The following is a 14,281-nucleotide window of genomic DNA, read 5'->3' as shown; positions in this document are numbered from 1 at the left end:
GTTTCTCGCGACGCTTCAGGGGTGGGAAGCGAGTTAGTATTCTTTTTATACAGCCTAGGAGAAGAACCCCAATGAATTGGAAGCAAAGAATACAGACCTTCTCTTTGATTGTATTCAAAAGGGTGATTTCGCCCAATGGGCGCCAGAGCTTCATCATGATCTTTTTGAACCAGTATCTTTTCTTGGGACGGTCACTGTTTCTTTTTGCCTCTTGCTGAACATAAGGGTATGGGATGTCAGCATGGTCCCCCTGCCCATGCTGATGTGAGAAGTATATAAGGACTCACTCACAATGTCATTTCTAATGTTTCGTGCTCTGAACTCTGTGCGGAGACTGGCTGGGTTAAGAAGCATCCTTCACTTCTGATGAGAACCGCAGAAGTGTGTTTTTGCTCAAATCTAGATGTTTGATGAATAAGGGAATATCAGAGAACAAGAGACCTAAAGATGAATGATGACAATGTATTCTGATGCTAACAAAGTTGTTTTCAGTTGTGGAGTTTGTAGTGTTGAAGAAGTTAGGTCTCACTAACAACACTTGAGAGGGATGACAATAACTGTGATTTTCCTATTCAAAATTCAATATGTGTGTGCATTGATTGCCCCTGTGCTATTCAATGAAAGTATTTCATATTAGGTCGCAGCATCAAACAGCCAGAATACTCAATGAAATGCAGCAGAAGCATTGTAAAAGAGCCTACAGGCAATCCTGACTTAGCAATGCTATAAATGATGCTAACAGTACAACCAGAGAAATAATTCCTCTTGCCCCTTTTCCCCGTACCAGATACATGACGGAAGTACTAAGAGATGGGGAAAAAGGAATAAAAAAACAACACCAAGCAAACATTTTGCAACTTGCCATACAAAGGAAAACATCTACCGGTATGACGTCTTATTACCTGCCGTCCCCTTATATCCCTCCATCCCTTTCTCGACCGCCTCAAGATGATTCCAATCGTAACTATCAAGACCAAGCCCCCACGCCATCACGCCACCCAGCTTTTTCGCACATACAATCTGCTCAAACTTCCTCGCGATGAGATCGGTGGTTTCCCAAGTCCAAAAGAGCTTGGCCTGCTCGTCTACATAGTACCGTCCTCCTTGCTCCCTGTCGGTCATCCCGTTTGTCCGTGCGCGTCGAAACGAGCCGCCGGTATCTACTCCGTCGCATTTTCCGTAGTTGGGTTGACAGCCGCTGTTACAGTGTTGGGGGTCTTGCCGCTGTTGATTTTAATTGGACATCAATTACTGCATTGGGCAGGTGCTCTGTGAAAGTGGTATGTTTGCACAGGGGCGTCGTGTAGTGGGGAGGAGCTGTGTTTTTGGGGGAGGATAGGGAGAAAATGTAAGAAAAGGGGTTAGGGGGGTATTTTATTTACCAATATCCAGCCGAACTACAGCAGAACCCATCTTCGCATCGAAACCCATTGAGAGGTCCACAAGTCGCATTTGGCGAAACTCCAACGGGAGCACGAGGCGGGGATATCTCGGCTACCTCGAACGTAACGGAGCCCGAAGTGCCAGCATCTGTGCCATTTTCGAATTCACCGTGGACTATGGGACATCCAACCGGCTTTTCTGAAGTGCAGTTTGCTTTGGGGTCTAGCGTGAAGTACTTTGCGTAGAAAGCAAAGCCCAGGTTGATTTTCTCGGGAGGCAGCTTTATATCTAGGTAGTTCTGGACTGTCTCTAGGCAGCCCTTTTCGCTGGTATGGTGGGCTGTCACATTGTCACGGCGATTGATGAGGTCATAAGTCATAATCTTGAATAAAACGGTAAGCATTCTCTCAAACGTAGTAAGGGTAGATGGCTTATTAGAAAATAGTACATTGACAAAATCTACGCTCTCCCAGATAGCCGGCCCGTTTTCGGGAGTATAGGCAATCATATCTGACTTCCTGCCAGGCACCGCAATGGAGAGTTGTTTCTCCGTGCCAATAGCGTTTCTTATTTCCTTGAGGAAAAGTGGGAAATTGTCAATTTCGCTCTTTTTTGCTGAGTTCGAAGTCTCTTTGTAGTCTAGTCCATTACCCCCAGGGTATTCCCAGTCGATATCTAGAAGAAACACACAGTTAGAACCTAAGGCAAACTGTCATGTTTATGGGGCGACTTTCAAAAAGAGATATTGAAATGGGTAAAGAGGAGGATACCATACCAACACCATCGAAACCATGTTTATTAACCATCTCCGCTACGTTTTTCGCATACTGCTTCCTACTAGCATCCTCTTTAGAACATGCAGAAAATCCCGCCGTATCGCCCCAGCCTCCGATTGCAATAAGCAGTTTAGTGCCATTTGCAAAGCGGCCTCGAATTTCACTGATGGGGGGGAATGGGGTATACTCGCCCGATGGACTCTCGACGAAGAGGCTGCTATTTGCGAAAGCCATGATAGCACAGTCGACGCCGGTGGTTATTTCTTTACCTGGGAGGATGGTGCTATGCCATCTACACAGATTTTGAGGGTCATCCTGGTTAGCACATCATATACAACATATAAACACGTCAATCAGCATCTGGAGAGATGGAGTACTATTGGGGTGGGTGCTACGTACTGATCTAAATACGCGCAAAATCTGGCGGCAGCCAGCTGGACACCGAAAAGCCATATGGGCACTCTAAACAAACGCATCTTGACCAGCAAAATTGGTTATTAGCAAAGAATACTGTTTGTGATCGTTTTCGAATCAGGAAAGAAAGTTGGTGGTGGGACTTGGAGATAAAGAGGGAAGAAAATGAGGTCACAGATAGACAAGAAGGTATGATATTCCATTATGGCATAAAATCCTTCAGCATCATCAAACAAGAGATAGTGAAGCGACGCTGTATTTATGGAATTACCCTTCACTAGTTTGTGATATATTCTAACCACCTGTTGTGTTTTGTCTGTCTCACCAGCTGGGTGAAACGGCTTCATAGAAGAGCATGACTATCCTGAGGAAATGCCATACTTTCCCTTCCCCTTTGGAAGAGATATATGGACCATGGAATCTGGCCATCTTCACAAGAAACCGTAACACACCCTTGTCTTGCTTCTGTGAATTTGTTCATTCAAAGGGCTGCTGTTTTGTTATAAAAACAGCACATAATGCCTGTGTCTGAAGTGTATACAATCCTAGATGTGAATACAACATAGCAGAACAGAGAGAGGCTGACAATGAAAGAGATAAAGGCTTTGTTTGTTCCTTCTCATATAATCTTTGATGCAGCAAGATTGAGAGAGAGGATAGGTGATATCCTGAGGAACAATGAAAAGCCACCACCAGCCATCCCAAGAAAGGGCTGAGGAGAAAACATTGAAATAGAGATTGACCTTAACAATGGGTTTGTCACAGCTTTTCCTGAAACCATGCACTAGCCTTTCAGAATATCCATTCCTTTTTAAGGAGAATATCGCCTCGGGAGTAGTTGGTGGTGTTTTGGTATCGAACATTGCCTGTAGAAGCGGTCCGTTGCCAGCAAGGGTCACGGTGAGTGAGCACTCCCCAACATTGACAAACCAACTGGCCTAGTTATGTGATAGGCTGCTTTCAGCCATGTTCGTTCATCTCGTCGGCGAACTCGTAAGGATGCAACACCACCCAGTTTTTTGCAATGCAACGGAGGCTGAGATATCTAATATGCTCAGCATTTCCGCTTTCCAGGTACGATATTGTTGGCCCAGGCTGCCTATCACGGACTAGCCTCAGCTGCCTACATGCTAATACAACCACTTAGACGTCCCACAGATATTAATAGAAAATTCCGCTTTCCTTTGTGTCAGTTGGCCGTTCCCGCGCTGCTTGAAAATGTGAGCAAAATGCAAAGCGCATGCATGTCCGGCTTCGAGTGGAGATGACGCTTGGCGTGCATTTTGATGCCAAGCTCCCAGCAGCCGCCAGCCCGTGCACTCAGCTGAACCTGCGGATATCAGATGAGAACGAGATTGCCACCATATCACCTCCACTCATTCTATGCTCGCATTGCCGGTGCTGACATAGATAGGTATGTGGCCCTTTCAGTCGATGGCTTTCGGTTTCAGCGGGTCACAGACAACGCAACCGGCCCCTTGAACGGGCTCAATCATTGCCCAGTATTTTTTAACCCGAATCATAGTACTGGAGATATAGCAGCTACTGTATGTCAACCTGGAGTGCCTGGAGGGTTTGTGCAACTCTTCTTGACAGCTGCTAGATATATCAACTCAGGGCCAGTTATTGGACAGGAGGCGCCTCAGCTGCATGGCAGGGTCACGGAATTACGAACTAGGATGTACCAAACATCTGGATGAATGCTGTTGGATTGAAGTAACAAGGGTTTGGCGAGCATTCCTGGTGGAAAAAGAGTGCATTGTCATCACCAACAGTTCTGCAGCAGCATAGACAAGAGTTGATTGGCCAGTCCCCCACTGTACAGGTCCGTGGACATACACGTATATGTATGTATGTACATGTACCTGTTCCGACGTCGGGTTTTGTCCCCAGTTCCTAAGAATGTACGCTGTAATTGTCTACTGCAGTGATTGCATATATAGACCAGCATCCGAAGGGCTTCACATGAAAGAGGTATAAGTGGGCAAAATCTTTAGATTTACTATCAAAGTCTACCGTGTACCCCTTAAATTATCGCTTTGTTTTCAACCTTGCAGGAACATGGACGGCGAAGAACAGAAACGGACTCATACAAGGAAAGTGCCAGAGGAATTGGATCTCGAAAGGAGTACCGATTATGTGTGTTCCGTGAATGACTCTCCCGGGACGGCGACGAGCTCGCAACCTCTGATCGAGCATGATAAACTCGAATCACCACCCTTCACTCCGGATAGCCCGCCCGGCCGCTGTTACAAACTCACTCGATACTACACCCGAACGCTAGCTGGAATTCTGATGCCTCTTGTCATCACTGGATTCTGGGTGTTCATTTCGTTAAACCTGTTGCGGAAGCGTGATATTGTCAATTATGGAAGCGAGAACGAGATCCTGATATATTACGCGTGGTTCATAATTGCAGTGTTTGGGCTAGGCCTTAGCAAATATGGATTAGAAGGTTGTTGAGGTCGCCATGCTGCAACATCCGTTCTGGCAAGCTGGAAATGCCATGGTCATTTTAATGCATAGTAGCGGTAGTTGGGCCGGCCCCAACGGCTGGCTCGGCTCTATTTCTAGACTCCTCGCCGGAAGGCACCCAGGAACTCATAGGCTATGGAACCTCCTCGCTTTTATTAGCATTCTCGGATCGATTGCAATTCCACTATCTGGAATTTGCATGCAGCTTGCTGATGGATATGTCAATAGCGATGAAATCCCATGGTAAGCGGTCGCACACGGGAGAATTTTAACAGTCGTGACACTGGTCAAACTGCCGGCCGCGGAGGCAATGCATGGAGGACTGCTGCACCTGTCACAGTTCCTGGCATGGGTATTATATATACACCTCCATTTGTAAATCGTGATAAATACCCTCAGTTCGCGAGTTTACCAAACTCGCTCCCTGTTCATGGAGGGATCCCAGAATTTTTCTTGACACCACAGCCTACCAAGCCAATCAACGGAAAGGCATGGGGGCTCCGCCTCAGATACAACTGTTCAGCCGTTAAATCGGCATCAGAGTTTACGGTGCTTGCCAGGCTACCACAGCAGGATACTGTGGTGAGAGAACTAGGTGGAATCGGGAAATCGCCAAGCTTCAAGGGAAATGCAACTATTTTTGCTTTGAAGCCCGCACCTTGGGATCTTAGCAAAACATACAAAAGTTAAGATTGAGATTGAGAGAGAAATTTGAATTGAAACAGTTAAATTTAAAACTTTTATTCAATATAAAAACTGGAAATGAATTCTTGATTAAATATTTGAAAGAATCAAATGTTGCTATAGGCTGCCGAGGTATAAATACGAGTGATGTCAGTGGTTGAGCGGGATCCACACTTAAATCGTGGAGCCGAGGCACCGCGCCTCGAAGCTACTTGCTATCCGTGGTCTCTGACGCAAAGATGGTAGTATCCGATCCCTTCAACAGAGAGTGCCCTCGGACGAAACATAAGTAACACCAACCTCCAGTGAGATAATCTGGAAAACTCAGCATTTGACAAGTTGGTTGATCTCATAAGCAGCAAAATCATCTATTGCTTCTGCCACACTAGCGGACCCGCCTTGAACCAAGTGAACTGGGATGGCATCCAACGCAGCAAACAGGAAGATATCGCGTCAGGAAGTTGCCAAAAATAACACGGAGGACTCGTGCTGGTGTATTATCGACCATAAAGTCTATGATTTGACCGACTTCCTCGATGCGCACCCGGGTGGAAATGTCGTTCTCACCCAGATTGCCGGCACAGACGCTACGACCGCTTTCTACAACCTGCACAGACACGAGGTGCTGCAGAAATATGCCAACCTTTGCATCGGCACTGTCGAGAACGAAGTGCCTGAAGTGGTGGACCCGCAGCCTGGCGATCTCAGCAAGGTTCCATATGGGGAACCAGTCTGGCTATCCCCGATCTACAAGAGTCCTTACTATAATGAGTCGCATCGCAGGTTACGAAAGGCCGTGCGGGAGTTTGTTGATATACACGTGTATCCGGAAGCGCAGGAGAAGGAGATTGATGGTACGTATATCTCACAAGCGCTCGTGGACAAGATGGCGGAGACAAATTTGCTCGCAATGCGGTTGGGACCGGGGCCTCATCTACACGGACGGAAGCTTCTTGGTGGTGTGAAGGGAGAAGAGTTTGATTACTTCCATGACCTTATAGTTGCGCAGGAGCTGGCGCGGGCAAATGCTCGAGGGTTCCAGGACGGTAACATGGCTGGCATGATGATTTCTTTGTCTGCCGTACGGCAGTGGCTGAAGAATAAGGATCTCCGCGACAGGGTCACGGAAGAGTGCTTGTCTGGGAAGAAATTTATGTGCCTGGCCGTCACGGAAGCGTTTGCTGGATCCGATGTGGCGGGTATCCGCACAACAGCGGAGAAAACTCCTGATGGCAAGCACTATATAATCAATGGTACGTAATTAAGCAAATTTGTGCCTCTCAGAGAATGCCTGCTCTATTCTTCTCTCTTGGTCTCTGAGAGCTAATATCTAATCCTACTCGCTTCAGGCACGAAGAAATGGATAACCAACGGCATGTGGGCGGATTACTTCGTTACAGCTTGCAGGACTGACAAGGGATACTCCGTCATCCTCATCCCCCGCGACAATAACGTTGAGACCAAGCGGATCAAAACCTCCTACTCCACCACTGCAGCCACGGCCTTTATCCAATTCGACAACGTCAAGGTCCGCGTTGAAAATTTGCTCGGCGAAGAACACAAGGGCTTCATCGTGATCATGAGCAATTTCAATCACGAGCGCTGGGCGATGACCTGCGGCGTCACCCGCTGGTGCCGCACCATCGTTGAAGAGTGTCTCAAGTGGGCGAACCAGAGAATCGTCTTCGGCAAACCCCTTATCAACCAGCCCGTCATCCGACAGAAATTGGCCAAGATGATCTCTCTTGTCGAGGCGTCGCAGTCCTGGCTGGAAACCATCACGTATCAAATGTGCAGCATGAGCTATGGAGAGCGATCGAGGCACCTTGGTGGTCCCATTGGACTTCTCAAGTCGTATTCGACGCGCTGCGCGCATGAGATTGCAGACGATGCCGTTAATATCTTTGGTGGCCGGGGCATAACGCAGACTGGAATGGGCAGAGTTGTGGAGCAGTTCCACCGTACTTACAAGTTCGATGCGATTCTTGGTGGTGCGGAGGAGGTTTTGGCAGATTTAGGCGTTAGACAGGCTATGAAGCAAATGCCCAAGGCGATGCTGTAAATTGACCGCCCTTCCTTGGAGGGATATTGTGCGGAATTTAACAGTTGAAGCATCTAAATTCGTTGTAGATCATGTATGAGTAATCACTAAATACAGTAGTTAACACAGTTTTGGCATTTCTGTGGGGTTTACATTTTTTTACGTATTCACAGATAGAGCGCAGTTTGTCAAGAAGAGGAGGGTCTTCGAGTTCGATGAGAATTGTGACTACAAGGCTTCATACGGCGAAGACATCAATAAGCGGCCTCCTGCTTCACGGGCTCAATATTTTGCTACATATTAGTATTGATTGACCCCTGGCACACAGGATCTACATTGTGCTACTAGTTGTTTTTCTGCGCCTCGACTTGACCTACGGATTTACCCCCGGAATTATTCGCTGGACCTGAATGAAGGAGTTTCTCTAACAGAATATTAATTGATATAAATTAATAAAATAATAAAAAATTTTGTAGTTACAATTATGCATGCGCAAAATGACAAATATGTAAACAGATGAAAGTATATAGATCCCTGTAACCGGCACTGTACCTGAATCAGGTATCAGGGGAAAAAAAAAAAAAAAAAAAAAAAAAAAAAAAAAAAAAAAAAAAAAAAAAAAGGGCTAGAAAGAAATAAATAGAAAAAGAAAAGAAAAAGAAAAAAGAAACAGAAAATCACAATTCAAAATTTTCAGATAAATGTTCCTTCAAAACATCATCCCACCAATGAAGGCCGGAATCGCAACCAAGCAAACCGCAAGTCCCAACTTCGTCGGTCCCGACTGAACATATCCCGGCATATACAGGGAAGCGGCTGTACCTGGACTTTGCGTCGAGGAGGGCCTGACCGTACCTGTGCCCGTGCTCGTTTGCGCAGGAGACACACCCGTAGCCGTCGCGTTCGGCAGCATGTTGCACCACACTTGGTTGTATGGCACTCCAGTGGAATACAAGCATTTTGTGAGCTGTCCTACAGATTGGCCGATCGCAAGACAGACGAGAGCACAGCCACCGTCGTAGGAAGTGACATTTGCGTGCTTGCAGCAGTCCCTCATGGAAGCTATGGTTTGGGTATTGTTGGGGACAGCGCAGGCCGCATCTAAGGTGGGGATTTCGTACATGACTGGAGTCCCGCAGAGGGTGCTGCCAGTGGGAGCAGCGGAAGAAGAGGTCATGGTGGCCATGGCGGGGTTGGTGAGAAATGTCGTACAGGGAATATGAAGCTCTTATTGTCAAGGAGGCAGGTACTAGTTAGGTATGCTGCGTAGAGTTAGAAGGGGGTTTGTTTCAGATTATTTTCAAAGTTTCCCAGGCTCTCTCATTCTCACTCGCTTATTTTCCCTCGGTTCGATTCGATTCGATTCGATATATTTTTCTCTCCTCGTTTCTTTTCATTTTCAGGGTCAGAGATATTGGAGTAAAGCAGCACAAGTGTTTGATCGGCGCACAAATAAGAGATATAAACATTTTTGGGAATTTTCCAGCAAACCTCGGCACATCCACATTTGAATGGAAACTGCGGGTCCTGCTTTTGCTAACACTTAGAAGGACAGTAACAGGTCTCAGAGCAATGACCATCTTGCCACTAATCTCACTCTCAGCACGATCGTCCTGTCTATCACGCGGTTGACCTCCGTTCCGATTTGATGGCCAAAGAGTGATGAACTCATTTTCGAGCGCTTCCCCTTTCGAATTATCTGTCTCAGACAGTTGCTACTTCGCACTCCGTATAGCACAACAACTCCTCGTCGCTTTGGCCATAAAAGAAAAAGAAAAACATCACCATGCCACTTTGCAACATCACGTCACTTTGCGTGATCCAGGAAATTGGGCGTTTCGGCAAGGGCATGCTGTCCCGGCGAGTAAAACGGACACATTCACTGCCAACAACTACCTGGGTCAGGGCCGTCAAACCACTTGGCGGCCAGGTTGCGTTGTCCCTGGCCACCGTTGTTGCGTTTCAAGCTGCGACGCGGTCAGTCTGACGATAGTTTGATAAGGCTGTCTGTCAGTGTCAAATTGTCGGTCGATCGCGATGGTAAGCTGAGTGGCTATTTTTAGGGCCGCCTCGGTGCCGTGAGTCGCATGCCCCACCACTGGCGGTGCCGCATCCGCTGATGAGAGACATCGGCCACATCGACAGCGTAAGTTCCAACCAGGCTGCTTGTGAGCTGCCTGGGTGTGCCTCCAGGTGTGCCTCCAGGTGTGTCTCATGGACGAGTCATGGAGAGACGTGCGTTTCGCTTTATTATGCTTCTTATACTACTCCGTACATACATCCGTAAGTTCCTCTCATGTATCTTTACAGCCAACATATTCCGTCCATTTAGCTTCCATGCAGGATTTGTGCTTGAATTTTTCTTTCTTTTTCTTTTAAGCTTCCCGCCAGGGAACGGGATCTGCATTGTCAGGTGGATCTTGGCTATTTCTCATCGCTCACTACGATGTCCTCCGTCTGTTTGGATGCTCATTCACTCGCGGTGGTAAGATTCGTGGGCGGAAGGCCCTCCAATCAACACAAAGAGGGAATGGATTTCATATTAATGAAATGTTATGGTAATTCATGTACGGCGCCATACCATAAATTCCGACTGGTTGCTTTCCTTTGTATGTATGATGCATGTACGGGGTAGCTGCGCCCATGATACAGCTGGCTAGTGACCCCCCCCCCCCTCGTCAGCAAAGCTATTCTTGTTCTCTCGAGTTGTAAATACATATATATACCCTGTCCGGCGCAGCTTGACTGTGGCATTCAAATCTTCCTTCGGACAGATTTTGCGGTCGAACGTAGATAAATCTACCTGTTCGAATACCGCCCTGGCAGTTTACATTCCCACATCTCCCTCAAGTACTCAGAATGCTGCTCCATTGGAGTCTCCCACGGCTGGCTGTAGCCTTCTGCCATTTCTCTCTGGTCTTGTCACAAACGTACACCAAATGCGATCCTCTGAAAAAGTGTAAGTCGCCCGATAATCCAATGGTGTGTACAGAAAGCTATCTACATCGGAAGAGAAGAATGCTGACTGAAGCCGTTAAGCTTGTCCCCCGAACCCCGCTCTGGGGAAATCTGTCACGTTCGACTTAACCAAAGGCCCGCCAGCGGACTGGTCCGCGTCGAAGGATATCAAATATGATGGTAACGGGGGAAGCTTCACGATAAACAAAGATGGAGTAAAGGCTGAGATCCAGTCCAATTTCTACATCATGTTTGGCAAAATAGAAGCCACTCTCAAGGTTTCACCAGGCAAAGGCATTGTGAGCAGTGTTGTCGTGCAGTCCGAATGTGGTGACGAGATCGATCTTGAGTGGATTGGCGGAGACAACATGCAACTCCAGACGAACTATTACGCAAAGAGAAACCCAGATCACACAAGAGCCGGATACCACCCTAACCCAAATAACCAGAATGAGTTTAGGACGTACACCGTGGACTGGGATAGTGATCGGATTATTTGGCAGATTGATGGGGAGACCATTCGCGTCGCTACTTCGGCGGCTGGCAACTACCCACAAACCCCATCTTACATCAAAGTTGGGAACTGGGCAGGGGGGGATCCCTCGCAGAATCAGCCGGGCACAGTTCGTAAGTGTCCCTCTTATGTACAGGTATCGCTCCCACAATTGGTGCTCCAACATAACTGATCCTCGATCGCTAGAATGGGCTGGAGGTCCGGTTGACTATTCTCTTGCACCTTTTACCATGCAAATCAAATCCATAAAGGTCACCGACTATTCTACGGGGAAGCAGTATGAATACAAAGACAAAACTGGGAACTGGCAGTCGATCGAAGCCGTGGATGGAAAGGTGAACAGCCATAATCCAGGTGATGACACGGAAACTCCATCTACTACTGCCTCGACAACTGCGACACCCACACAAACGAATTGTGGGTCGAAGGGTACGTGTTAATGGCCACAGTCCTAAACGCGGCTAGCGATGCTATTGTCTTTTTCCCCTCCGATCCTATGAGAACGTTAAACATTTCCCTCGTTGAAGGGAAATTGCCCCTGCAAACCGGACCCTGATTTGTCTCAGGGAACGTAGAACACAATCCTCGTCTGCTTCTGTTTTGCATTTTATTTCGTGCTCTTTATATGTTGATGGAGAAACATACACATATGCTAACTCATGCCGAAATTCTGTAGAGTCTTCCAGCGCTACATGCACCAATGAGCCATCAGCGAGCCGCAAGCCTACACCAACCGGTACCGATTCGAGCACTGGCGGCAACCAAGCGAAAGGCACGGAAAGTGCGCCAACCCCCAGCGACATCAACGTGCCCAGTGGTGCGAGTACCCAGGGCAGGATGCAGCTCGTTGCTGGGGTCGCTTGTATTTTATTCAGTGCTCTCATGGCCACTTTCTAAATCTTGAAGGTCTGGTAGCATAATCATAATGGATAATTGTCTCTCTTGGAAGGAATTTATCGGGCGTGCTCAGGGGCATAGATGTTTTATTTTTCTGTATCAAATTCGGGCTGTAGATTTAATAGAGAACTTATTTTCGAATAATTTATTGAATGGCACATGGCATTCGATTCTAAATTAGATATAAAACTTTTCTCTCCCAGCTATGTCGACTATGCCATGCAATCCTAAGGAGAATCATAGAATAGGGGCATTTTTTAGTATGAAAGCTCAGAACAATCCATGCACTGGCACTTGTCGCCACAAGGTTAGCGATATATCGATACCATGAATAGCACAGACTTCAGGCTCAAAAATCGACGAGCTCAAGTTTTGATTAACAGCAATGCCCTCCGTCATTATCTATCGACAGTATTAAATTCGTCCGTGATAGCAATATGATTTGAAATTCACTCCGGATGGCAGGAATACCTGTTAATAGTTAGGACCCCACGATCTGAGCTTCGCAATATCTTATTTTTAGCCGAAACAACTCAATCCAGCGAAAGAGACTTGCTGGATAACTAGAGGGGAGCCAGTTACTAAGATTCATCTGGCTATGTCGCGTGGAGCCGTTATCGCAAAGAGCTTATGCGATTTTTTTTGAGTTCCCCCGCTTGTGCTCATTGTGATACAAAAAAGAAAGGAATGTCATGGCCATTGGATGGCGTCAATATTTAAATAACACCCAACTTCCACCGGCACCATCACAGGCCAACAACTCAAGTCTCCACGTCTGACGCTAAGGCCAAAGTACCGACATCAACAGCTGCTATTTAACGAGCTCTACGAACCGCCTACAAATATAATAATTAGCTATGGCGTCGACACCACCTCTCTCAGCATCACCCAACTCCTCCAAGCCCACGTCTCCACGGGCCTCAAATCGCGGCCTCGGGCTGACCAGCCGACAAGGCAGCCGATCTTCACGACCCAGCAACGACAATGGCAGCCGAGGCGTGGCAACTACGCCCATTCCAGATGAAGACCATAGCGCTGATCTCCCATTGACGATGTCGGCGTCCATCGTGCTGACTGGCCTTCCAAAGGACGCCCATCAAGCACTGGCTGATGTCGAGGCCATTGATTCCGGCAAAGGTACGCATTTACTGGAGTATATTCCACTCTCTGCTTGGGTAGCTTAGACGGATGACTATTTACGAAGCCATCGTTCTTGGATGGTCTTTGAGCACATTTGTGATTTTGTGTCGTTTTCATCAAGTTCATTGCTCCTGGCCCTGCATTCACCTACATCAAATTGTATATTTGCTCTTCTACTTTCTCCTCCATCTCTTGAGTTCTACTTTAGAGTGTTATCCTATTCCTCGGTATGCCTCTGCTACTATATTGAAATGAATGGCTGCTTTCGTCAATTTTTCTTTTCTTCTCTTTTCTTTATTCAAGTCTATTTGGTGTTTGAAAAGGCGGAGTTTGAATAACTCCTGCCCCAACCACTGTATATGCACATGTTGATCTCTATATGCATGTCGTCACTAAGTCTACGTTACCAGAGAGGGGTATTAGAAGCTGACTGTTGCCGTGTATTTTTTGATGTTAGTTACCGTCCGTTTCCAGCCTCTCCCTTCCGCACCAATTCTGAGAAACCGTGTATTCAAAATCAGTGCCTCCCAGAAGTTTGAGACGGTCGTCAAATTTCTGCGCAAGAAGCTTGATTGTAAGGACACCGACTCCGTGTTTTGCTATGTCAATAGCGTCTTCGCTCCTGGACTGGACGAAGGAGTAGGCGGCCTTTGGAGGGTTAGTCTTCTGTCGTTTTGATTTTTTGATTTTTTGATTTTTTGATTTTTTGATTTTTTGATTTTTTGATTTTTTTTTTTTGGCAAAATTCTAATGATAATGGGCAATTCAGTGCTTTAAGACGGACGATCAACTCATTGTGGCATATTCAATGACACCAGCCTTTGGATAGTGAAAAATAGTCTTGGCTTTGGATCATCATCACTGGGCAATCGGAGGTCCCCAAGGTGCGGGTTCCACTAGTTATATACTTGAAGGAATGACCGAAATATGACTATTTCATTCCCGGATATTTCTTGACGCGAAGTCTGGACTAATTGACAGGACGTGGCGGTCCGCCTA

General features: G+C 46.9%; 5 protein-coding genes across 5 annotated transcripts; 3 read left to right on the top strand and 2 right to left on the bottom strand.

The window, feature by feature from the left end:
- Positions 1 to 1,378: 1,378 nt before the first annotated feature.
- HCAG_05838 (hypothetical protein) lies at positions 1,379 to 2,635 on the bottom strand (the record flags this gene model as incomplete). The annotated part of the gene is made up of 3 exons (XM_001538183.1): positions 1,379 to 2,058; positions 2,159 to 2,451; positions 2,559 to 2,635. 3 exons carry the CDS (start codon positions 2,633 to 2,635, stop codon positions 1,379 to 1,381), a joined length of 1,050 nt encoding a protein of 349 aa, XP_001538233.1.
- A 3,515-nt stretch (positions 2,636 to 6,150) lies between these two features.
- HCAG_05837 (hypothetical protein) lies at positions 6,151 to 7,794 on the top strand (the record flags this gene model as incomplete). Its single annotated transcript, XM_001538182.1, has 3 exons — positions 6,151 to 6,586; positions 6,734 to 6,985; positions 7,082 to 7,794. The coding sequence occupies 3 exons, from the start codon at positions 6,151 to 6,153 to the stop codon at positions 7,792 to 7,794; spliced, it is 1,401 nt and encodes a 466-aa protein (XP_001538232.1).
- A 233-nt stretch (positions 7,795 to 8,027) lies between these two features.
- Positions 8,028 to 8,959, bottom strand: HCAG_05836 (predicted protein; the record flags this gene model as incomplete). The annotated part of the gene is made up of 3 exons (XM_001538181.1): positions 8,028 to 8,066; positions 8,151 to 8,179; positions 8,629 to 8,959. 3 exons carry the CDS (start codon positions 8,957 to 8,959, stop codon positions 8,028 to 8,030), a joined length of 399 nt encoding a protein of 132 aa, XP_001538231.1.
- Positions 8,960 to 10,632: 1,673 nt separating this feature from the next.
- Positions 10,633 to 12,142, top strand: HCAG_05835 (predicted protein; the record flags this gene model as incomplete). Its single annotated transcript, XM_001538180.1, has 4 exons — positions 10,633 to 10,732; positions 10,813 to 11,358; positions 11,432 to 11,674; positions 11,922 to 12,142. 4 exons carry the CDS (start codon positions 10,633 to 10,635, stop codon positions 12,140 to 12,142), a joined length of 1,110 nt encoding a protein of 369 aa, XP_001538230.1.
- Positions 12,143 to 12,999: 857 nt separating this feature from the next.
- Positions 13,000 to 14,111, top strand: HCAG_05834 (conserved hypothetical protein; the record flags this gene model as incomplete). Its single annotated transcript, XM_001538179.1, has 3 exons — positions 13,000 to 13,279; positions 13,740 to 13,939; positions 14,052 to 14,111. The coding sequence occupies 3 exons, from the start codon at positions 13,000 to 13,002 to the stop codon at positions 14,109 to 14,111; spliced, it is 540 nt and encodes a 179-aa protein (XP_001538229.1).
- Positions 14,112 to 14,281: the final 170 nt, after the last annotated feature.

Source organism: Histoplasma capsulatum, genomic scaffold, assembly GCF_000149585.1.
Source record: "Histoplasma capsulatum NAm1 scaffold_7 genomic scaffold, whole genome shotgun sequence".
NCBI lineage: Eukaryota > Fungi > Ascomycota > Eurotiomycetes > Onygenales > Ajellomycetaceae > Histoplasma > Histoplasma mississippiense.
The sequence above is the reverse complement of the archived record's forward strand: the minus strand, read 5'-3'. Positions and strand labels throughout refer to the sequence as shown.